The sequence below is a fragment of the Sciurus vulgaris genome, assembly GCF_902686455.1.
Source record: "Sciurus vulgaris genome assembly, chromosome: 18".
In the NCBI taxonomy this organism is placed as follows: Eukaryota; Metazoa; Chordata; class Mammalia; order Rodentia; family Sciuridae; genus Sciurus; species Sciurus vulgaris.
Genome location: NC_136479.1, coordinates 1,681,101 through 1,705,181, shown reverse-complemented (window position 1 = coordinate 1,705,181; position 24,081 = coordinate 1,681,101). Strand labels below are relative to the sequence as shown.

The 24,081-nt window shown below is 57.7% G+C and overlaps 1 protein-coding gene across 2 annotated transcripts in view; it reads left to right on the top strand.

The window, feature by feature from the left end:
• Positions 1-24,081, top strand: part of PKD1 (polycystin 1, transient receptor potential channel interacting) — a 41,199-nt gene that overhangs the window by 2,423 nt on the left and 14,695 nt on the right. For both annotated transcript variants that reach the window (XM_079120260.1, XM_079120259.1), the window contains exons 2-16: positions 11,776-11,847; positions 11,979-12,050; positions 12,249-12,418; positions 12,653-13,324; positions 13,424-13,607; positions 14,678-14,898; positions 15,132-15,247; positions 16,173-16,299; positions 16,593-16,825; positions 17,272-18,027; positions 18,250-18,381; positions 18,560-18,735; positions 19,079-19,212; positions 19,860-23,476; positions 23,726-23,875. In XM_079120260.1, coding sequence (XP_078976386.1) covers positions 11,776-11,847; positions 11,979-12,050; positions 12,249-12,418; positions 12,653-13,324; positions 13,424-13,607; positions 14,678-14,898; positions 15,132-15,247; positions 16,173-16,299; positions 16,593-16,825; positions 17,272-18,027; positions 18,250-18,381; positions 18,560-18,735; positions 19,079-19,212; positions 19,860-23,476; positions 23,726-23,875 — 6,832 coding nt within the window. The remainder of the gene's footprint in view (positions 1-11,775; positions 11,848-11,978; positions 12,051-12,248; positions 12,419-12,652; positions 13,325-13,423; positions 13,608-14,677; positions 14,899-15,131; positions 15,248-16,172; positions 16,300-16,592; positions 16,826-17,271; positions 18,028-18,249; positions 18,382-18,559; positions 18,736-19,078; positions 19,213-19,859; positions 23,477-23,725; positions 23,876-24,081) is intronic.

Genomic DNA, 24,081 nt, shown 5'->3' with positions numbered 1-24,081 from the left:
TGTAGCCTCCTGGTGCCCACTTGTCTCTGTCATCAGTAGCCTCTTGACAGGGGGTCTGGCCCCTCCATTTGTGGCTTGTGGCCAGTGAGAGGTGAGGCAAGGCAGCTCTCTCCAGGTGGGATGATGGCCTTGGTTTGCAAAACCAGTCTTGTAGCCTTTCTTGGGTTAAAATAACGCTGCTGGGAGGTGGCAGCTCAAAAATGATGACGTTACTGGCAAAATGTTGCTGCTGTGCTATTTTTGAAGCTCTGCAGTGGAGGATTGAAAGCCTCATTATGAAGGAAAGTAGGCAGAACAGGGTGATGAGTCTCTTGCTCTCCTCTCCCCCAGCCCCACGTTTGAGCCAGTTTCCAGTGTCCTGGTCCTTTATCTGTGGGCATTTGGGAGTGCATCACAATACCCCAAACACCTAAAACACCAAATGATTCCTCAATCCCATTAAATGTCCAGTGTGTTCAAGTGTTCACTTGTCTCAGTTTTTGGATAGTTTGAATTAGGGTCCAGGTAAGGTCTGCACAATGTGGTTAATTAGTGTCTTTTAAATCTCTGTTGATTGATAGGCCCTCCTCCACTTCTTTTTCCCTCCTGAAGAAAACAGCTCCTGTGGCGCTAGGTTCCTCACTGTCTCTGAGCTGTCACACTGGGGTGCTCTCAGGTGTGTCTCTGTCCTCCGTGTCTCCTGCAAGCTGGTGGTGGGATCTAGAGCTCTGGCCCAGGGCCTCACCTTGGGTGCTTCAGAGCCTCCGTGGCCAGTGGCTACAAGACGAACCGTTTTACCATTGAAGCAAGTTTTGCTGAATGGCACTGCTCTACGTGTGAGCTGTTGGTGGCTTGGGTATGCTTGCTTTGGGAAAACTACTTCTTGAGTGATGTATGCTGCTAATTTTCACCAGTGGCTCACCTGCCTCTGGCCATTGTCTTGTGAAAGAAGTAATACCAGGGACTCAGTAGGTCCTTGGTTCACTGATTCAGAATATTGGATCCTGAGGGTCTTCTGTTTGCTTGGAGCACCCAAAGTGTGGTCTTTACCTTCTTGTACCCTAAATGACAGGAGAGTTGTGGTGGGGGAAGCTCAGCTCCTGGTGTCTGTGGCTGGGATAGGGATCTGGAGGAAGGTGGGCATCTGTGAGCCGACCCCTGGGATAAGTCTGTACCTGTCACATACACTGCTGCCTTGGGGTCAGCAGAGGGTCCCCAAGCTCCTGTTTTTCATCCCTGAGAAACAGATGAGAGAGAACTGGCAGTTGCCACGGAGACTTGTGGCATATCTGTGTCAGTTGTGAACCTCTGTGAGGCTCACCAGATGGGGGTCCTGGCTACTGCAAGCCTGGCCCTGTGCCAGGGGAGATGAGACCACTGTTAGGTGCAGGCCTGGTCCCTGTGGGGCTCAGCTCTCACAGGGGAGCCCACGCATGTTAAACTGACAAGTGTATAGATCTTACAAGGACAAAGATACCGATGACGGGGAGGGGGCCCAGAAAGACCGCAGCCGCAGGTGATGTTGAAGCCAAGAATCAAGCTTGTACACCAGATTCTGGAAAGTGTCCGACGTAAGGAAACAGGCTTCCCTGAGGCTCAAGGTGATGGAGAAGCAGCAGTCAGGGCCTTTATTGGGAGAGCAGGTGGGGGTGGCATTGAAGGGTCCAGGAGGGAAGCAGCATGGCCAGTGTCCTCTAGAAAAATCCCTGGCTGCTGTGTGGAGGCATAGGAAGGACTGTGTCCTACAGATTCTGCTGGCCTGGCCCTTGAGTCTCTGAGTTTCAGCTTTCATGTGAAACCACACTTGGGAATTCAGAATGTGAATGTAAGGGCAACTTTCCCTTCCTGGGTAGATGGAGAATGTAAATTTGCTGAAATGTGGCAAGAACTGACTCCTGTACACAATTGTCTAGTCCAGGAGAAGTTGGAAGATGGTGTTCATTTTATAGGTGAGGAAACCTCTCATCTGCAGCCTGCCCTGCTTTCCTCTGCAACACTTTGGGATGTGAACAGATGAGCCTTGGCACACCTGTAGCCCCAGAGACGGTCAGGAGACAGTCAGGCACCAGTGGCATGCAGGAGCATCTGAGCACCATGCCCAAGGACAGCAGTGGCACGAGAAACATCTGCAGATGTTGCTGATGTGGCACTTGCATCCAGAAAGCACAGAACTCTCATGTGTCATCTGGCCAGTAATTACATGAAAAGATGCTCAGTGTGTTGGTCATGGTCACCATACCTGTAATCCAACTTATTTGGGAGACTGACACAGGAGCATCACAAGTTTGAGACCAGACTTGTACAATTTAGGGACCTTGTCTCAAAATAAAAAAATGGGTTGGTGGTATAGACACAATGGAATATTTTTCTACCATAAAGAATGATGAATTGTGGCATTTGCTGGTAAATGGTTGGAACAGAAGACTGTCATGCTAAGTGAAATAAGCCAGTCCCAAAAATCCAAGGTCTGAATGTTCTCTTTGATACATGGATACTAACACACAGTAAGGGGGCAGGGAGAATAGAAGTTCATTGGATTAGACAAAGGGAAAAGGAAAGAGAGGGAGGTGCGGGTGGTGAGAATAGGAAAAACAGACATCACTTTCCTATGTTTATATATGAATACACAACCACTGTAAATCCACATCATATACAACCACAGAATGGGAAATTGTACTTCATGTATGTATAATATGTCAAACTACATTCTACTGTCATGTATTACTAAAAAGAACAAATTAAAAAAGGCAAGAAGAAAAAAGGACTGGGGACAGATGTGGTGATACACACCTGTAATCCCAGCTACTTGGGAGGCTGAGGCAGGAGGATCACAAGTTAAGTCCAGCCTCAGCAACTTAGCAAGACCTTTTCTCAAAATAAATTAGAAAAGGAGGGGGCACTGGGAATGTGGCTCAGTGGTTAAGTACTCCTGGGTTCAATTCCCAGTATTTGGGGGGAAAAAAGATGCTCAGTGTCCAGTCATTAGGGAAATGTAAATGAAACCTACAGTGAGACACCAGTGCACACCCACTGGTTTTTGATGACTGTCATCAAAAAGATGGACTCACAAGTGTTAGCAAGGGCTCGGGGAAATTGGAACCCAGCCCACTGCTGGTGGGAATGTGAAGTAGTGGCCCTGTAGAAGTCTGGTGGCTCCTCAGATGTGGAATTTCCTAGGTCCTACCTACTCCACTCAAGAGACTTGCACACGTGTTTTCCATAGCATCATTCAGAGCAGCCAAGAGGTCGAAAACACCTCAAATGTCCCTCAGCAGACAAATGGAAGAACCAAGACTGACACTGCAGATGAAGGATGTTTGCCCTGGAAGGACAGACTTGCATGCCGCAGTGTGGACTGAGCTCTGAAGGCATGGCGCTTGGTATAGTGGCCAGCCTCACAGGCCACGTGTTCTGTATGTTCTGTGATTCCTTGTTCTGCGTGTGATGCTGGGGATCTGACCCAGGGCCACACACGTGCAATGCGGGCCACTACCTCTGAGACACATCCCCAGCCCTTTCTATGATATGAAACTTGCAGAATAGGAAAATCCAGAGGCAGAAAGCAGTAATGGCTGCCTGCACCTGGGTGGGTAGGGTGGTAAGGGTGATGGCCAAGGAGTCTCTTCTGGGGTGAGGAGAATGTTCTGGAATGTGCAGTGGTGAGGGTCACACAGCCTCGTTGATATACTGAAAGCTACTGAGTTACACACTTGAAAGGGTGAGCTCTGTAGGATAGGAGTCACGTCTGCGTCTTGCAGCATCTGCAGGGAGTACGCGGGCAGTCCTGCGCCTGCCTCATCCTCCGTGCATGCCAAATGCTGGGCCCTTTACATCCTTTCTCTCAGGTGCCTTGATGTCCTGCTCTTAGTTCTATTGTACAGACCAGGAAACCGAGGCTCCCAGAGGTTGAGTCCCTTCTTGGAGTCATATAGCTGGTCAGTTGTGGCAGAGGTGATGTGATCGGTGCACCCTCGGGCAGCGCATCCTTGTTCCTAGGTGGCAGAGAGAGGAGGGGACGGGGCCTCCCTGGTGGGTTTGGGTTGTGTTGAAGGATTTGCCAGGGGACCAGGTGGGCTGCTGAGGTACTTCACTCAGCCTTCCCACAGCTGCCTCCCTACTGTGGTCCCCTTTCTTCTGGGTTTGGAAGAGAGTTGTGGGGGTCTGGTGTGAGACCTAGTTCTCTCCTGGCTCCTCAACTTCCTGTGTGGCCTTGGTTGAGTCCTACAGCCTCTCTAAGCCTCAGTTTCTTTGCCTGTATGGTGGGCACCAAGACTAGGTGCAACTTACTGGGTTGTAGGCCTCTGAGGTGAGGGTATATGGTATATTGATAGGGCTCAGTCACTGCAGCCACAATAATATCCTTTGTTCACATAGCCTTCTTAACCTTCCTCTCCATGGTCTCTGGGGACCCGTTCCTTTGTCTTCAGGTACCAGTTACCAGAAGACACATCTTTGGACCTGTCCTGCTTCAGGACAGGCAGAACCCAAGAGCCTGAGTCTGAGACAGGTGCTCAGACTTGATGCTGTAACAGATGGCATGAGCACAGACCAGGGCTAGGGATGCAGCTCAGTGGCAAAGCACCTGCCTGGTATGCATGAGGCCCTGGGTTTGAGCCCCCCAATACCATCAAAAATCAAAATAAAACAAAATTAAAAGCACAGACCAGTCTGGGCAGGCTGACTCGTATGCATTCCTCAGTACCTAGCTCAAGGAGACCAAAGTCCCGCCTTCCCTGGTCTGACCTGAGAGGTACCTTAAGCACAGGGACTTGGCACATTCCCTCTTATTTTTTTTCAGCAGTGGGTCTTGCTGTGCTGTCTGGCTGGTTTTGAACTCCTGGGCTCCAGGGATCCTTCAGCCTCAGCCGGGACTACACTAGTTTTTATCTTAACTATTGTGTTTGTGTTTTTGATGCATTCAAGTGTGTGGATATTGACAGTGGGTTGTGTTGGCACCTACCCTCTCATTCACCTTGTTCCTCTACCCCAGGGTGATATGGCACTGCCTGTGATGGCAAGTTGGCCCCACTGCCAGCCTTGGGTGTCTCTGGTGGACATTGTTGGGCCTTTGGGAACTTTGGGGGCTGGTTGTACCAAGTGCATGTGAGCTTGTTTCCCTCTTCCAAGGTCTCTATAGACCCTTCCTTCTGTTTTTTGTTCCTCTGAAGGCTAGATCCCAGGGCCTTTCCACGTGGACTTCCTATGGAGCCTTCTCTGCCTGACCAGTGAGCTGGGAGTTCTGGCTGCCATCTTGTGACTACTAATCTGGTGGCTGCTGTCAGATATGGGTTTCACCTCTGCGGGCACTGCCCTGGGCTTCCCTGGGTTAAGGGGTGGTTACACTGCTGCCTGTGTTCTCCCACCCTGGGGTGCCTCTGCCAAGTGGGCAGGAAGTGGGGAGACCCTGGCCGAGGTTGGGTTTCAGTTGAGGAAGCCATTTTGGATGGAGACACATTTTCCTTTCCGGAACACTGTGGTGGCCAACACCAGCAGCAGGAGCCCAGACAGCCGGCCCGCCTAGTACTCTGGAATGAAAACATCCCACTTCTCTTGCTGCTGTCTGGGGTGGCGGCTGTCTGGGCTTTGCTCTCGCCTGGCCTGATGCAGCTGGCCAGGCGTGGGCGCAGCTGCGTGCAGGCCAGTGTGCAGGGGCGCCACAGGGCGTGTGCACATCTCCCTGCAGGACGAGATGCAGCTGGAAAATGCAGCTCATGTCCTTTCTGGGAGTATCTCACTATCTGGCTTGGTAGCTATCCTCGCCAAAGGCCCATGCGCCCGGACGCCAGTGCTAGGGGCTGCACTTGGAGCCAAGGTGCTTTGGGGCGCTTTTTCCCTAACAGCCCTGTGAGCCCAGCTCTGGCACAGCCTGACTTTGGTAACCCCTGTGCTCTGAAGGTGGGTTGGATCCTGTGAGGCCACCTTGGAAGGACTTTGTCACCAGGCAGGGGCAAAAGCCAGCTCTCCTGGTCACAGTGTGAAATGAGGCCAGAACTCAGGGCAAGGGTCATGTCCCGGGCTTAAGGGTCCTGAGCCTTCACAGTGCTGTGTAGCCCTGGCATTGGGCTGGTCGCTGCCGTGGCTGTCCCCCAGAGCTGAGTGGGTGATGGGACAGTGGGCTTAATCCAGGACCCTGCCCTTCTCTTTGGACAACCAGCCTGTGACCGTCTGTGGACGTCTCCTGGGTGGTGTGGGGGAGGAGGCAGGCCCTGAGCCTCAGTGTTCCCCTCTGGGGAGTGGGCTGCTTGGGCTCCTGCCCTTGCTGGTGTGTGGGATGTGAGCAGCTGGCTGCCATCCTAGTACTGCCGAGTCACTGCCTCACAGGTCACGTGGTCACAGAGGCGGCTGCAGGGAGGGGCGGGTGAATTGGCTCTCCTTGCCTGTCCCCCCACCCACCCACGTTGCTTTGTTAATGCCTGGGTGGCTGGTGGCTCTCAAAACAGCCCTCTTTGAGGCTGCACTGTTTTTCCTCACAGAGGAAAAAATCCCGACGTGTCCCAACCCCTCCTCATCTTTTCTTGCACTTCGGAGGCCAAGCCGCCCATCCTTGTCCATGCCTGTGGGTTCTGAGAGGATCCTGGGCAGGTGATGTCACCCCCAGTGTCTCCTTCTGGTGATCGTTCAGTTGTGGAGAACTCGGCTCCAGGACTAGGGCCCTGTAGGACAGACATCCCACAGAATACCTGTCACATGTGGGGCCCTCCTGCTCCCCAGCTCTGGTCTTGGCCATCGGAGGGGAGCTCCTGCAGACCTGCCGGGCCCTGGCAGCCTCTCCCTCACCTCAGGGGTTGGGAGCCCACTGCTTGCTGTGCCCTTGTCTGGAGCCAGGTGGGAGGTGGGCATGGGGTGCGACATGGGGGTGGGCTGGCTGGCTTCCTGCACCATCTCCCTGGAAAAGCTGGGGGCATTAGCCAAAAGCCTGCCCTGCCCACCTTAGTGCCAGTACGCACTAAGTGATTTTCTGCAGTTCTTTCCTAAACTTGAAGCCATCAATGTAAACGTCATTTCCGGCCCTGGAAGCTAACCTCACTCGCCATAAATGGAAGGGAACAGAAAGCAAAGGACTGAAACCAGGAGGGCGTCAGGCGCTCACTGGCTCTGGCCGCCGGGCTCCTGAAGGAAAGCCCATTAGTGCAGAAAGGAGCCGCTAGGGAGGCCAGCCTGGGGGTCTGGGCCCCTCCACCAGCCAAGTGTGGGGCCCTGACTGTGGCCTCTCCTCCCCTCTGATCTGGCTTGGGAGAGGATGTTTCTGGGGGTCTCCTTGCTAGGCCGAGGGGGTCTGTTTCCTCCAGGGGTGTGGAGGGGGCATGGGGGCTCCTCTCTCTTCTGCACTGTCGCGTCTGCCAGGGGAGGAGGCAGCTGGCTCTGGAGGAGCTGGTTACGTAACGTCCACAGGCGGCCCGCAGAGCTGTTCCCCAGCACTGTTTCCAGCACGGCGGCCAGCGCTGGGCGGGGGTGCTGGACCTGGCACTCGCCCGCCCGCTGACCACATGTGCCTGGAATGTGCAGATGTTTCCTTGGGGGTTCTGTTGGCCCTCACACCCTGCCCGGCATCTCCACTGGGGAGAGGGCACCTAGGCCATTCCCCACCTTGGAGGAGGTGACTGGGGCCACCCAGCTGCAGATCAGAGTTCTGGTTTATATGGGGCCTTTGTTTTTACATCCCTGGGAGGGGGTTGCAGTCAGAACAGCCCACGCTTGCTGGGCAGGGTGCAGGGTGGTGCACACCTGCAGTCCCAGCAGTTGGGGAAGCTAAGGCAGGAGGATTGTAATGGAGTCCAGCCAGGGCAACTTAGCAAGACCCTAAGAACATAGAGACCCTTTCTCTAAATGAAAAGACCTGGGGATGTAGTTCAGTAGTAGAGTGCCCCAGGATCAGTTCCCCGTACCCACCCCTCAAAATAATTGTCCTCATTCAGAAAATGCTTAAGGAGGCCCTCCTTGCCTCCACCTCTGCGTCCCCAGCACGCTCACCTTTGTACACATGGTCTCCTGGTCTTCCGCCACTCCCCCTCCCCGCAGCGCCACCCCGTTCTCTGCAGCCTGGGAGTGAGTGGACAAGGGGATAGTGGAGGGGGGTCCCCCAGTTCTTTTAGCAGGAAAGCTGGGAGCCTGACACAGGGACGTCCTGCGGGATGTGAACCCAAGGACAAAAACCCAGGCAAGGCTGATGCCCACGTATAGAAATGCACCCCCAGGTGGCAGCTTGGTGACATCTGATCTGGATGGCAAGGGGAGGAGAACCCAGGTGTGTAGGACTCAGCAGGGCTCGTCTCCTCTCCCCAGCATGACTTGTCCATCGTGGGACAGCAGGCGGATCAGGCCAGGCCTGGGAGCTCCTCAGCCTCTGTCACAGTCTGTGGAGTTAGTATCCCAGTGCTGTGGGCAGTGGGGCCTGACCTGTCAGGCTGAGGGACATGACATGTCTCATGCTCACATGGGCATCTGTTTGTTCCCTGGTGTGTGTGTGAGTCCCCATCTTGGCTCCCTCTTCCAGCTTAGCTGCGAGGTCACTGGAAGTTGTGGGTTTTGGCCTTGGAGAGTCCAAGTGGCCCAGAGGGTAGGCCCCACACCTCTCAGGGGTGTCTGCTACCTGACCGGCCTCGGTGCCCTTGCTTCCGGTTTCCTGCTGCCAGGGTGCTCACGTGTCCATTCTCTGATCCCTGCAGGGAACCCGAGCGTGGGGGTCAGGGCATCATCAGACTGTAGTGACATTACCCAGGGAGTGCAGAGGAAGCCTGAGGAACTTGGGGGCACAGGACTGTCCAGGCCTTGTGCTCCCTGGATTAGCGACGGCTACAGCAGGTGTAGGAAAGCCGCTGTCAGGACTTCAGGGCTGTGCTAGTGGGCTGAGTGAGGGCCCGGATTGTCTCCAGTGTTCCCCTGGTCCCCACAGCCGAGTGTTTCCACATCCCGATGGTGCAGATGCTCCCACCATAGGGCACGGGCTGAGATGCTGCATCTGGTTCTTGTCCACTCTCTTTTGCTTGACTGCTTTGGATTGGGGGGACTCTGCCAAGCAGGGTCTCTAAGACCCTTGTGGTGGGCTCACACAGGTCCTGGGGAGGAGCCACCTGTGCCAGGTGGGCTGCCAGGTTGGGGGAGGGATGGCGGTGTCCTGACATGAGGAAAGAGTGCTGGCATCTGGATCTGACCTGCCCCACCCTGTTTTCTCAGGCACCCCCTTCAGCTGCCACTTGGAATTGATTTCCCAGAAAAGGTGTGGAGGACCATTTGGGGTTCTTCCTCCTTTTTCTTCCCTGTTGAAGGCCAGGCAGGGAGCTTCCTAGTCCACCCCTCACTGGCCCTGCCCAGCCCGAGTGGTGGGAATGGTCCCAGGAGCCCTGTGCTCTCCTGGTCGCACTCCCCTGGCCTGGAGCCAAAGCCTGGTTCCTCAGCGCCCGGGCTCCCGCTGCTCTCGCTGCTTCCCGCTTGGGCCCCCGAAGTTTCTGGGGGCAGAGCCGTTGCTGCTCCTCTGGCAGCTTGGATAGGACCAGCAGGGCTTAGGGGGGTGCTGGGGATGGACACCTGAACTGGGCCAGAGCCAGGCCCAGGAGTAGGGGAGGCAGACTCCTGGCTTCTGGCTTCAGCAGCAGGCATTGCTGGGGAGGGCTGGGCTGGTGAGAGGCACCAGGTAGTCTTGTGTGGCAAGTAGGGCCACTTAGGGGAGCAAAAACTCCGGGCTGCAGGCCTCATGGGCCAGAGTACTGGAGGTGTCTGTTAGTGTGGTCCGGGGGCCCGTCCCAGGAGCTTCATTGGGACTAAGGATGAGTGAGAATACATGAGCCCAGAGTACCCAAGAGGTAGATGGAAGGGGTGACCTTGGTCCCCTCCCCCACCAGTGAGTCCTAAAAAGGCATTGAAAGCCTGAGGGGAGGTAGGCTGTTGAGTAAAGAGTGGGATACTGCAGGGTGCCGTGGTGCATGCCTGTAATCCCAGTGGCTTGGGAGGCTGAGATGGGACGATCGCGAGTTCAAAGCCAGCCTCAGCAAAAAGCAGCTCAGTGAGACTCTGTCTCTAAATAAAATAGAAAATAGGGCTGGGGTTGTGGCTCAGTGGGCGAGTACCCTGGGTTCAATCCCTGCCCCACCCCCCAAAAAAAATGGGACACCTGGGCACGCCTATAATCCCAGCCACTTGAGGCTGCCTGGGTGGGGGTGGGGCTGTGTGTTCAATCTCCAGCATCAAAAAAAAAAGAAAAGAAAAAAGAAAGAAGAGTGGGATCACTTACAGGCAATGATGCTTGCACTAGATAGCCCAGAGGAGCCCAGTGGTGCGCTGTCTGGTGTCTGTGGGTCGACTGACTGGGTCACCTGTGCCAGAGACTGGGTTTCTTATATGCTCACAACTGACAGATGAGAGTGCCTTTTTTAAAATAATATTTTTTAGTTGTGGATGAACACAATGCCTTTATTTTATTACTTATTTTCATGTGGTGCTGAGGATTGAACCAGGCCTCACACGTGCTCTGCCACTGAGCCACAACCCCAGCCCAGATAAGAGTACTTTTGTGTTATTGTTTTCATAGGTATTTCTCCAGTTATTAAGAAGATGGGGTGTTATATCTTTGACCATGTACGCTTTCCTTAATTGTTTTTGCTTTTAGACCGCCCCTTCCTTTTTTCCAGCGCTGAGGATTGAATTCTGCGGCACTCACATTGAGCTACATCCCAGTCCTTTTTCATTTTTAGACAGGGGCTCGCTCCATGGCCCAGGCTGTTCTGGAGCTTGCAGATTCGTGACCCTCCTGCCTCAGTCCCCTGGGTGCTGGGGCCTCGGGGTGCCCTTCCACCCAGCTCTCCCTGGCTCACCTTCTAGTACTGTTGGTTCCTGTGGCTTTTGAGTTCTGAGGTCAGGCTCTGACTGGCGCCTGTGCCTTGGTTGCTCATATCTTCTCAGCTTCTAAGTTCTTGCAGGTCGGGACCTTTCTGTGGGTCACTCTGTCCCCTCCAGGGCACAGGCACAGTGGAGAAGAGCACAGACTTATGCTGCTTTGTCTCTCTCTCTCTCTCTTTTTTTGGTTGTCATTGGACCTTTATTTAATTTATATGTGGTGCTGAGAATTGAACCCAGTGCATCACGCATGCTAGTCAAGCGCTGTGCCACTGAGCTACAACCCCACCCCTGCTTTGTTTCTTGATGATTCTCACTGATGCCTGCAGATGACCCTCTCTGTTATCTTGTCGATACAGTCAGGGTTTTTGATTGGTTGTGTTGAACTTGAAGTTTTGTGGGCCATCACTGTTTCTGTGATGGGGGGTCACCCACCAGGGCCCCTCCTATTCATTTCATCTTCGTGCCCTCATATCTTGGGGCATTCTGAGGTCTCTCTTCTACTGATAAATGGCAGTAGCTGGACCCCAGTAGCTGGTTGCATTTTGAACCCCATGCAGAGGGTAGAGAAGTCAGCTCTTAGTGGTATGGGACCACCCTGTGGGCTGGGGGAAAGGGCTCCATGGACTTGGCTCTGGAAGAGAGGTTGGGGCAGGCGCTGAGTGGAAGGGACTGTGCCCGTCCAGTTGCCCAGGGTCAGCAATCATGTGACTGCTGTGTGGCCCTCGGCATGGGGCTGAGGTGGGTACAGAGTGCTGAGCCCCCAGGGTTCCTGCCTTCGTCTCCCGAGACGAGTGTTCATTCAGGTCCTCCATCAGAAACTCCCCCTCTTGGCCCCTGGGAATGGGGGAGTTGGAGGGTGGGAACCTGCAGCTGGGGTCCTCGGATGCTCCTAGGTGTGGGACCAGGGATGGCCCTGTGGCCAACCAAGAGCTCCTGCCTTGACCTACACGCTCTGCTCCTCAGAGACGTCTCCCACAACCTGCTCCAGGCACTGGATGTCGGGCTCCTGGCGAACCTCTCGGCCCTGGTGGAGCTGTGAGTCCCACGGCCAGCCGTGCTCACCCCTCCCGCCTGCTGGGGTTCCTTAGGGTGGGCAGGAGGCTGCTGCCCATTACTATCTGGTTATAGGGCTCCTGTCCCTCTGCCTAACCTCTTCTTTCTTCCAGGGACATAAGCAACAACAGGATCTCTACGATAGAAGAAGGAACATTTGCTAATTTATTTAATTTAAGTGAAATGTAAGTTGATGTGTTTTTGGTGCATGTTGGTAGTTGGATCCCATTCGCCCAACATCCCCTCTGCCCTTCTGACCCGATTGCCCCTCAAATTTGAGAGCAGACTCCAGGACCAGTTTGCTCACCTGCTGCAGGCAGGGGAGGCTGTTCTGCAGGGTAGCCCCACCATGCCTGCTCCCCTCACCTCCGTCTCCCTTGCAGAAACCTGAGCGGGAACCCATTTGAGTGCGACTGTGGTCTGGCGTGGCTGCGGCACTGGGTGGAGGAACAGCAGGTTCACGTGCTTCAGCCTGAGGCAGCCACGTGTGCTGGACCCCGTCCCCTGGCCGGCCAACCCCTCCTCAGCATCCCCTTTCTGGACGGCAGCTGTGGTGAGTGCACGCAGGACACAAGGGCCCTGGCCTCTCTACCACCAGAATCCAGGCCAAGAGGGCCCGGAAAAGATGCAAGTGGGGAAGACAGTGGCTGGGAGGGATTGGGCAGGCCTCTCTGGGGAGGGTCAGGGCTGTGGGAGGTCTGGTCTCAGACCTCTAGGGAGGAGCAGTGAGTCTGCAGGGGCAGCAGGAGGAGGTGGGCTCCTGGGACTAGTGTTCTGCCTGTTACAGGAGAGGATTATGTCGCCTGCCTTCCGGACAACAGCTCAGGCACTGTGGCAATGGTGGCCTTTTCTGCTGCCCACAAAGGCCCACTGGCACCCGAGGCCTGCAGCGCCTTCTGCTTCTCAGCTGGCCAGGGCCTTGCGGCCCTCGTGGAGCAGGGCCAGTGCCTGTGTGGGGCAGCCCAGGCCCCCAGCACCTCTACAGCCTGCCAGTCCCTGTGCTCTGGTCCTCCGCCACTCCCCACCCCCAACTGCAGAGTCCCCACCCTCCTCCCGCACATCTTCCCCGCCTCCCCGGGGGCCGCCCTGGTGGTGCCCCGTGGACCCCTGGCCTCTGGCCAGCCAGCAGCCTTTCACATTACTGCCCCCCTGCCCATTAGCTCCACATGCTGGGACTTTGGTGATGGCTCCCCAAAGGTGGATGTGGCTGGTCCCGCCACCACCCACCGCTATGTCTTACCTGGGCACTATCACGTGACTGCTGTGCTGGCCTTGGGGTCTGGCTCAGCTTTGCTGAGTGCAGAGGTACACGTCGAGGTGGCACCTGCTGCCCTGCAACTTGTGTGCCCCTCCTCCGTGCTCAGCGACGAGAGCCTTCATTTCAGCATCCGGAACCGTGGCGGCTCAGCCCTGCAGGCCACTTACAGCATTCTGGCCCTCGGTGAGGAGCCAGGCCGAGGTGGGTGCCTCCCCTCTGGGCCTGGGCCACCCCTGTGGCCTCTTCCTTCCCATCCTTGGGCACATGTTGATGCCCTGTTCTTTGCCCACCATCCCCCAGTGGTGCACCCGCTCTGCCCCGCGGACACAGAGGTCTTCCCTGGCAATGGACACTGCTACCGCCTGGTGGCAGAGAAGATGCCCTGGCTGCAGGCTCAGGAGCAGTGCCGGGCATGGGCTGGGGCTGCCCTGGCCATGGTGGACAGTCCTGCCATCCAGCACTTCCTGGTCTCCCAGGTTACCAGGTGCCTGTACCAACTCCCAAGAAGGCCATAATGTGGTGGGGGCAGGGATTCAGAGTGCTGGGGTATAGGCAGAGCCCAGGACTGAAGCAGCTCAGAAGAAAAGAGGTGGGGGTGTCAGGAAGGGCCCTGTCTTTCCCCCCAGAGATTGATCTTGGTAAGGAGAGACTTTCATAGATATTTGTGGGCTCTGTCACAGTGGGACCTGGGACCAGGACCCTAACCTGTCCATCCTTGTGGGGGAGGACACTGAATCCTGAGAGGGCTGGTTTGGGGGCCACTATAGAGACTGCGCTTCCTGCTTCTCGTACTCCCAGGCTTGCTCCTCTCTGGGAAGGCTGGGGGCCATCCTGCGCTGCCCACACAGAGGGCATGCTGGGCTCCTGTGCCTTTCCCAGTCTCAGTGGCAGGGGTCCAGGCCCTTATTCTGCAGCCCAAATCTGCCATAGCTGGAGTCGGGGGATGAGGCCAGGACCCTCCTCTTTTAGGGGTCCATGTGCTGGGCAGGGGGCGGGCTCCTGTTGTGTCAGTGGCCACGTTCTATGTCTCAGAGTTCGAAAGGGAAAGTGGGTCCACAGTGGTTAGGGCCTTTCCCTAGGGTCATCTGGCTGATGGGCAGCAGCTTTAGCTCTTGGCACTGGCTGCAGCACAGCTCTGGCAGTGTGCCTTCTGTGCCCACGTGTGTACGTCGTACCCATGTGGTATGTTCACCTCTGCCCGAATCTGGATGTACCTCTACACACCTGCCTTCAGGAGGAGCTCCCTACCTTGGCTGACCCCTCAGGTGGCAGCCCACTTGTCCCCAAATGCTGGGCCTAGGTCTTCCTGCAGAGCACAGTATGGTGGCTCGTGATCCTCGATCAGGCCTGAGATGGCACCCTGTGAGGGGCCCTTGCCTGTGCCAACTGGCCCCATGGGTGTGGACCACTGGGTAGATGCTCTGCTGCCATGGGCCTGGTCCCATCTAGAGCCTCAGCTTCCCACGTGAGTGAGATAGTGACAGGACCCACCTGCCAGGGCTGTGAGAAGCATGCCTAGTGGTAGGATGAGCACCCACTGCCATTTGCCTACAGGAGCCTGGATGTGTGGATTGGCTTCTCAGCTGTGGAGGGGGCAGAGGCTGGCCCGGCATCTCAGGGTGAAGCCTTCAGCCTGGAGAGCTGCCAGAACTGGCTGCCGGGGGAGCCACACCCAGCCACAGCTGAGCACTGTGTGCGCCTGGGCCCCGCAGGACAGTGCAACACCGACCTGTGCTCAGCTCCACACAGCTATGTCTGTGAGCTGCGGCCCGGAGGTGCGCAGGGTGCTGGGGCGTGGCCGGGGTTGCCCTCCCCGTCCTCCCAGATGCTTGGTGTTAGCTGAGTGCCGCCTGCTGTGCCTGGGCTGAGGCTGTACTGCAAGAGGAAACGTGGAGGGAGAGGGGAAGCTGCTGGGTGGCTCAGACCCAGGTCTGCCCCACCCTGGATGTCCCTCCAGCTGTCCCCTTGGCCTGGCAGCAGCACCTCATTGCATACTTGCTACTCCCAGGCCCTGTGTGGGATGCTGAGAACTTCCTCGTGGGAGTGCCTGGTGGGGGCCTGCAGGGACCCTTGAGGCTGTTGGCACGGCAGGAAGTCCTGTTAGCCCCCCGGCAGCCTGTGGAGGTAAGCAGCCATTGCGCACCCTGGAGCCCTCTGTACCTCTGGGCATACCTCACCCTGCTGTTCTGTCTCTAAAACAAACAAGTCGGTTTCGTGGGGCCTTCCTAAAGTGGTCTGAGCCCAGCATAGACAGTTTGGAAAGTCCATGGAGTGCAGGGATCAACAGCATCTGACCCATTGTCTGAAGAACGAGCTCCTGCTAGCCCTGCTCTGGGTGAACGTTTTATTTTACATTATATTGTTTTATTTGCAGTACTTGGGATTGAACCCAGAAAGTACCTCTACTACTGAGCTACATCCCCAGGTCTTTGTTAGTTTAGAGACAGGTCTCACCAAGTTTCAGTCTTCCTGCCTCAGCTTCCCCAGTGGCTGGGATTTTGGGCATGTCCACTGCGCCCTGCTGGGTGAATGAAATAATGTCTTATTTATTTTTTTAATTCATTTTTATTGTAGACAAATGGGATACATCTTGTTTCTCTGTTAGTACCTGAAGTAGAGGCATACCATTTGTGTAATCTTACATTTACCTAGGGTAATAGTTTTTGATTCATTCTGTAATTTTTTTTCTCCCCCTCACCCCTCCCACCCAATAATTTTGTTTTTAATCAGAATTTTTTTTTTTACCTTTATCTTCTTGTGGTGCTAAGGCTCAAACCCAGTACCTCACACATGCTAGGCAAGCGCTCTACCACTGTGCCACCACCCCAGCCCTAGGGTGAATGATTTTTAAGACTGTGCTAAGCACCCTGCTGCTCACAGTTTTGACCTTAGTTTTCTTCCCAGTGACAGGAAATGAGGTCTGCACAGGACCATCTAATGACTGATAGACCATCTGATAACTTCCTCCTCTTTGCGTCAGTGGTGTTGGGTTCATGGAGTCCAGGCCTGGGGTCAGTCTTTGGAACTGAGATGCCCCCCTGCCCTCCAGGTCATGGTGTTCCCTGGCCTGAGCCTGAGCCGTGAAGCCTTCCTCACTGCAGCCGAATTTGAGACCCCGGAGCTCAGGGGGCCTGCCCAACTGCGGCTGCAGGTGTACCGGCCCTCAGGAGCAGCAGGTGGGCGTAGTGATGGTGGTGGGAGCAGGGGAGCTCGGGTGGCCTTGAGCGCCCAGGTGTGCTGGTCCCCGCCTCAAGGTGGACAGGGAGCAGGGCCTGAGGACTTTAGCACGTGTTTCAGGGCAGGTTGGTGGGGTGCTATCTGGGTTGAAGGCTGCCCTAGGCCAGTGACAAGGGGCTTGTGGCAGGGGACCAGTGGTGGAGAGGGCAGACACTGGCTAGCCAGGTCTGCTATCATGGTAGGTGGGTGGGGCATCCCTAACTGGCCCCCAACACCTCTCCTCTACTTGCAGGGACCCTGGAAAACAGCAGTGAGCCACACAACGGGACTGAGCTGGTCCCCAAGTATATGCTGGAGGGACACTGGTGCCCTGAAGCCAATGTCTGCACACCTCTGGATGCCTTCTGCCATGCTTGGGCCTGTGCCAATGGGTCCCTGTCAGGTCCCAGGCTTCCAAAGGCTACCTACACGCTATGGAGGGAGTTCTTCTTCTCTGTGCCTGCAGGTCCCCCCACGCAGTACTCGGTATGTGTCCCTGTTCCGATCTGTCTGCCTCTGACCATCTCCCTGGGCTGCCTTCCCCTCAGCTGCCCATCACACTCAGAGTCTGTATTCCTCTGTGTGGCCAGCAGGCCTGCCTGCGCCTGCCCACCTGCCCCGACGAGGGCCTTTGCTGTGCCCTCCGAGGAGGGCTCCTGCCTGCCCATGGTGCCTGGCTTCTTCCCATTCTTCAAGTCCTCGAGGAGGGTCTTTCTATGGGGAAGCCCACCCCTGCTGCATTCCCATACGTGTCCCCTTATCTCTGCTGCCCTGCTGGTCCTTGCCACGAGCACCTGAGGTGCAGGGGCACCTGGATGCATAGTCGATGGTGTGGAGGTGCCCAGTTGGGAGCCCTGCCCTCGCCTTCACCCAGTGATCCCTGTGGGCCCAGACTGGGACGAGGCATGACATAGCCTTGCCTCCTCCCTTAGGTCACGCTCTGCGACCAGGATGTGCCTGTGCTCCCTGGTGACCTCATTGGCTTACAGCATGATGCTGGCCCAGGTGCCTTCCTGCACTGTCCCCTGGTGTCCAGACACCCTGGCCTCGAGGCCCTGTATCTCTCCACCAATGCCTCTGACTGGCTGACCCACCTGCCTACTCAGCTGGAGGGGGCTCGGGCTGGCCCTGCCTGTGTCCTGCAACTGTTCTCAGCCACAGAGCGGCTCACCCCGCTGCTGGGCCTGAGGCCAAACCCTGGGTTGCAACATCCCGGGCACTATGAGGTCCGGGCCACAGTGGGCAACAGTGTCTCCAGGTACAACTTGTCCTGCAGCTTTGACGTTATTTCCCCTGTGACTGGGCTGCGGGTCATCCAGCCTACCCCCCAGGATGGCCGCCTCTATGTGCCAGCCAGTGGCTCGGTCTTGGTGCTTCAGCTGGACTCTGGTGCGAATGCCACGGCTATAGCTCGCTGGCCTGGGGGCAACGTCAGTGCACCTTTTGAAGACGCCTGCCCTGATGTGGCTGACATCCTCGAGCCCAGCTGCACCCGAGAGAACACCACCACCCTGTTTTCAGTGCTGCTGCTGCCTGGTCTCAGTGCTGGGGAGCACGTGTTGGAGCTTGTGGCTCAGAACAGTGCCAGCCAGGCCAGTCTCAGCCTGAGGGTGACAGCCGAGGAGCCCATCCGCGGCCTCCGAGCCACGCCCAGCCCCAAGGCCCGTGTACTGCAGGGTGTCCTAGTGGTGAGTGTGGCCTGGGACACACCCCTATCCCAGACAAAGGTGCACATAAAGGAAGGCTTCCTCCCCAGTGAGGAGACCACTCAGTGTCCCTTAGGGACAGTGGTGGTTCAGGATGTCGGTTCCAGCAGGTCCTTTTGGGGAACACGAGTGGGGGCTGAGGGCAGAGTTAGCCCAGGTGGAGCGGGGGTCGCAGCCTCAGGTAAAGCTGTGTGCTTCACGCAGCGATACAGTCCTGTGGTGGAGGCTGGCTCAGACGTGGTCTTCCGGTGGACCATCGACGACAAGCAGTCCCTGACCTTCCACAACGTTGTCTTCAACGTCATCTACCAGAGCGCTGCCATCTTCAAGCTCTCAGTAGGTGGGGATGGGTGGGTGCTCACCTTTGCCTTCTGTTCTGCTGTTTGCTACCCCCGCCCCTGGGCCCTGCCATGGCTGTGGTGAACGTGGGGAGGTGGCTGAGTCAGGGCTTAGAGCCTTTGCCTGTGGTCTGTTGCCACCCACAGCCCCTGCCCACTGACGCCTGTCTCCACAGCTGACAGCCTCCAACCACGTCAGCAACGTCACCGTGAACTACAACGTCACAGTGGAGCGCATGAACAGGATGCAGGGCCTGCGGGTATCTGCAGTGCCAACTGTGCTGCCCCCCAATGCCACTCTGGTGCTGATGGCAAGTGTGCTGGTGGACTCAGCTGTGGAGGTGGACTTCCTGTGAGTGCTTCTGGGGCTAGCAGAGGGGCATAGCCACCTGGTCAGTGCCTGGGAACACTGGGGCCAGGTTCTTAACCCAAGCCCTAGTTTTGACTGTGGAACCCTCATTGAGTTGCCATCTTGAGCCTTTCTTCTGCTTTCGGGGTGCTAGTATATAAGACCGGGTGAGGGTTGCTTGGGAGGAGGCTGAAGACCTTTATGAAGCGAAGTTTTGGGGTACCTTGAACAAAGGTGCCAGGAGAGAACCGCTGTAGGGGGAGAGTGTACTCGCACTGTGCATGTGGCCAGCCCTGCCCACCTGCCCCTCTCTGGCCTACTCACCATCAGCTTCCTGCCCTGACAGGTGGACTTTTGGGGATGGAGAGCAGATGCTCGGTCAGTTCAAGCCTCCATACAATGAGTCCTTCCAGGTCCCAGACCCCACAGTGGCCCAGGTGCTGGTGGAACACAGTACCACACACTCCTATGCCATCCCAGGTAAGGGTGGGGCCGCTGCTCCATCGACCCTGACCTGGGGCAGACCTCCCAGGGATGGCACTCCCAGGCACCATCCCATCATCCACCCTGATCCTGCCTGGGTTGGTGCTTCACCTTACTGGGGTGAAGGAGCGGCAGGTGGTCCCTGAGGCAGCCCTGATTTGAATTTGCCAGAAATGGGACCCTCTTGCTCCCTGCTCTCAGCCTTCTCTCTTGGGCTCAGGAGTGGGTCGCCGTTTTAATTGTTTTTAAAATTCCGGAAGCCCCCACAGCAGCACCCCTGGCCCCTGGTGGGCTGTGCATCTGCCTTTCCTGGCTTCCACTCACTCCCGCGGTGGCGCCTGGAGATGCCCTTCTCCCCGCCTCACTCCCGCGGTGGCGCCTGGAGATGCCCTTCTCCCCGCCTCACTCCCGCGGTGGCGCCAGGAGATGCCCTTTTCCCCGCCTCACTCCCGCGGTGGCGCCAGGAGATGCCCTTCTCCCCCTCACTGCTCCTGGAGCTGTGTCCCGTGTACAGCCCCCTGTGGGCCTCCCAGCCAGGCCAAGGGCACGTGGTCCACATCTTGAGGAGGAATGTCCTCGTGTGGTACCAGGACTCGGTGGGGAGATCCTGTGAGCAGGAGGTCCCACTCAGGTCTGTCCCACAGGTGAGTACAACCTGACGCTGCTTGTGTCCAACACCTTTGAGAACCTCACACAGGTGATGCCCGTGAGTGTGCGTGACATACTGTCCTCCACTGCTGTTGGCATGAGCAGCAGCTCCCTGGTGGCTGGCCAGCCTGGCACCTTCTACCCGCACCCCCTGCCCTCACCTGGGGGTGTCCTGTATGTGTGGGACTTTGGGGACGGCTCCCCCGTCCTGACGCAGAGCCAGCCGGTGGTCAACCACACCTACATGGCAGCAGGCACCTACCGCGTTTGCCTGGAGGCCAACAACACGGTCAGCAGGGTGGTGGCGCAGGCGGAGGTCCGCGTCTTCCAGCAGCTCCGTGGCCTGAGTGTGCACCTGAGCCCAGCTGTGGAGCAGGGCGCCCCTGTGGTCGTCAGCGCTGCAGTGGAGACAGGGGACAGCGTCACATGGACGTTTGACATGGGGGACGGCACAGTGTTCACGGGCCCTGAGGCCACGGTGCAACATGTGTACCTGCAGGCGCAGACCTGTGTGGTGACGGTGGCAGCAGCCAGCCCTGCGGGCCGCCTGAGCCAGAGCCAGCCTGTGCAGGTCTTCGTCTTAGAGGTGCTCCGCATCGAGCCCTCTGCCTGCATCCCCACACAGCCCGACGCCCTGCTGACCGCCCACGTCCCTGGGGACCCCACTCGCTACCTCTTTGACTGGACCTTTGGAGACGGCTCCTCTAATGTGACCATCCAGGGGCGCCCGACAGTGACACACAACTTCACGCGGAGCGGCACATTTCCCCTGGTGCTGGTCCTGTCGAGCCACGTAAACAGGGCTCATTACTTCACCAGCATCTGTGTGGAGCCCGAGGTGGACAATGTCACCCTGCAGCCTGAAAGGCAGTTTGTGCAGCTTGGGGACGAAGCCCAGCTGGTGGCCTGTGCCTGGCCCCCATTTCCCTACCACTACACCTGGGACTTTGGCAGTGAAGATGCCCAGATCCGCACCGAGGGCCCTGAGGGGACATTCACCTACAGAGACGTGGGTTCCTACTTGGTGACAGTCACCGTGTCCAATAACGTCTCTGCTGCCAACGACTCGGCTCTTGTGGAGGTGCAGGAGCCTGTTGTGCTCACAGGCGTGCGTGTGAACGGCTCCCATGTCTTGGAGCTGCAGCAGCCCTACCTGTTCTCCTCTGTGGGCCAAGGGCGCCCTGCCACCTACCTGTGGGAGCTGGGGGACGGCCGGCAGCTTGGGGGCCCCGAGGTCACCCACATCTATAACAGCACAGGTCGGTTCACAGTCCGGGTGGCCGGCTGGAATGAGGTGAGCCGCAGTGAAGCCCGGCTCAACATCACAGTGAAACGGCGCGTTCGGGGTCTCAGCGTTAATGCCAGCCGCACGGTAGTGCCTCTGAACGGCAGCGTGAGCTTCAGCACCTCACTGGAGTCGGGCAGCGGCGTGTGCTACTCCTGGGTGCTCTGCGACCGCTGCACGCCCATCCCCGGGGGGCCCACCATCTCCTACACCTTCCGCTCTGTGGGCACCTTCAACATCATCGTCACAGCTGAGAATGAGGTGGGCACTGCCCAGGACAGCATCTTCATTTACGTCCTGCAGCTCATTGAGGGGCTGCAGGTAGCAGGTGGAGGGGGCGGCTGCTGCTTCCCCACCAACCACACGCTGCAGCTGCATGCCACCGTCAGGGATGGCACCAACATCTCCTACAGCTGGGTCGCCCAGCGGGACGGCAGCCCGGCCCTGACTGGCAGTGGTAAGAGCTTCTCGCTCACTGCACTGGAAGCCAGCACCTACCACATCCAGCTGCGGGCCACCAACATGCTGGGCAGTGCCTTGGCCAACCGCACTGTGGACTTCGTGGAGCCTGTGGGGTGGCTGGCTGCAGTTGCCTCCCCCAACCCAGCTGCCATCAACACGAGTGTCACCCTCAGTGCCAAGCTGGCTGGTGGCAGCAGCATCACGTACACGTGGACTCTGGGGGGAGGGCTGAGCTGGGAGACCTTGGAGCCATCCATCATCCATGCCTTTCCCACAGCTGGCCTGCACCTGGTCAGGGTCGTGGCTGGGAACCAGCTGGGCTCGGCCAGTGCCACCATCGAGGTGACTGTGCAGGTGCCTGTGAGTGGTATTAGCATCATGGCTGGTGAACCGGGTAGCTTTGTGGCAGTTGGCACTACTGTGCCCTTCTGGGGGCAGCTGGCCACAGGCACCAATGTAAGCTGGTGCTGGACTTTGCCGGGCGGCAGTGAACATGGCCCACACGTTGCCGTGGGCTTCCCAGATGCTGGTGCCTTCTCCATCCGGTTGAATGCCTCCAATGCGGTCAGCTGGGCTGTGGCTGAGCACAACCTCACCGTACAGGAGCCCATTGTGGGCTTGGCTCTTTGGGCCAGCAGCAAGGTGGTGGCACCTGGGCAGCTGGTCCACTTCCAGATCCTGTTGTCCGCTGGCTCGGCAGTCACCTATCACTTCCAGGTTGGCGGGGCCGCCCCTGAGGTGCTCCCCAGGCCCCTCTTCTCGCACAGCTTCTCCCAGGTTGGAGACCACGTGGTGAGTGTGCAGGCTGAGAACCACGTGAGCCGGGCCCAGGCACAGGTGCGCGTCTTGGTGCTGGAGGCTGTCGGGGGGCTGCAGGTGCCCCACTGCTGCGAGCCAGGCATGGCCACAGGCACCGAGAAGAACTTCACTGCCCGGGTGCAGCGGGGCTCCCGAGTTGCCTATGCCTGGTACTTCTCCTTGCAGAAGGTCCAGGGAGACTCGCTGGTCATCCTGTCAGGCCGCGATGTCACCTATACCCCCGTGGCAGCAGGGCTGCTGGAGATCCAGGTGCGCGCCTTCAACGAGCTGGGCGGTGTGAACGTCACCCTCTCGGTGCAAGTCCAGGACGTCATCCAGTACGTGGCGCTGAGGAGTGGCCGCTGCTTCGCCAACCGCTCCTCCAGATTCGAGGCTGCCACCAGCCCGAGTCCCCGGCATGTGGCCTACCATTGGGACTTTGGGGATGGGGCTCCAGCGCAGGACACAGAGCAGCCCTGGGCTGACCACGCCTACTTGCGGCCCGGGGACTACCGGGTGGAGGTGAACGCTTCCAACCTGGTGAGCTTCTTTGTGGCGCAGGCCACGGTGACCGTGCAGGTCCTGGCCTGCAGGGAGCCCGAGGTGGGTGTGGCCCTGCCCCTGCAGGTACTGATGCGGCGCTCCCAGCGGAACTACCTGGAGGCCCACGTCGATCTGCGGGACTGCGTCACCTACCAGACCGAGTACCGCTGGGAGGTGTACCGCGCCGCCAGCTGCCAGCGCCTGGGTCGCGTAGCACAAGTGGCCCTGCCTGGTGTGGATGTGAGCCGGCCCCAGCTTGTGGTGCCACGGCTGGCGCTTCCAGTGGGTCACTACTGCTTTGTGTTTGTGGTGTCTTTTGGGGACACACCGTTGGCACGGAGCATCCAGGCCAATGTGACTGTGGCTGCTGAGCGCCTGGTGCCCATCATCGAAGGTGGCTCGTATCGGGTGTGGTCAGACACGCAGGACCTAGTGCTGGATGGGAGCAAGTCCTACGACCCCAACCTGGAGGATGGTGACCAGACACCACTAAGCTTCCTCTGGGCCTGTGTGGCCTCGACGCAGGTCAGCCACACGGCAACACGTGCTCTCTGCCCCTCAGACTTGTGCTATGTCCAGTGAATGCCCAGCACTCCACCTGGCCCTGGATTGGGCCTCTGTTCCTGCATGAACCAAGAAGAGGGCCAAATCTTGCCCTTATAGTCCCCTGCCCTGGACTGACCAGGAGAGTCCCAAGCCCTACCCTGGGCAGGCTCTGCTTTGAGCTGGTCGGGGGTCTCATACCTCCCTGTCTTCCTCATTTGTGGGCTGCAGAGTGAGGCCAGTGGGTGTCTGCTGAACTTCGGGCCCCGTGGGAGCAGTGTGGTCACCATTCCTCGGGAGCGCCTGGTGGCCGGTGTGCAGTATACCTTCAGTCTCACAGTGTGGAAGGCGGGCCGGAAGGAGGAGGCTGCCAGCCAGATGGTGGGTGATCCCCCCCCCCCAGGAGCCCAGCCTGGACAGTGCCCAAACAGTGCCCACTCTGCCTGCTTTCCCACAGGATCTTAGCGGGCTGTGCAAGCTCTGGTGTGCTGTTAACAATGAACTTTATGCCAACTGTGCAAAAAGCAGATAATGAGAAGCTGGTCTGCCTCTTGCCTCAGAGGCAGTCTCTTGTCCCCAGTGTGCAT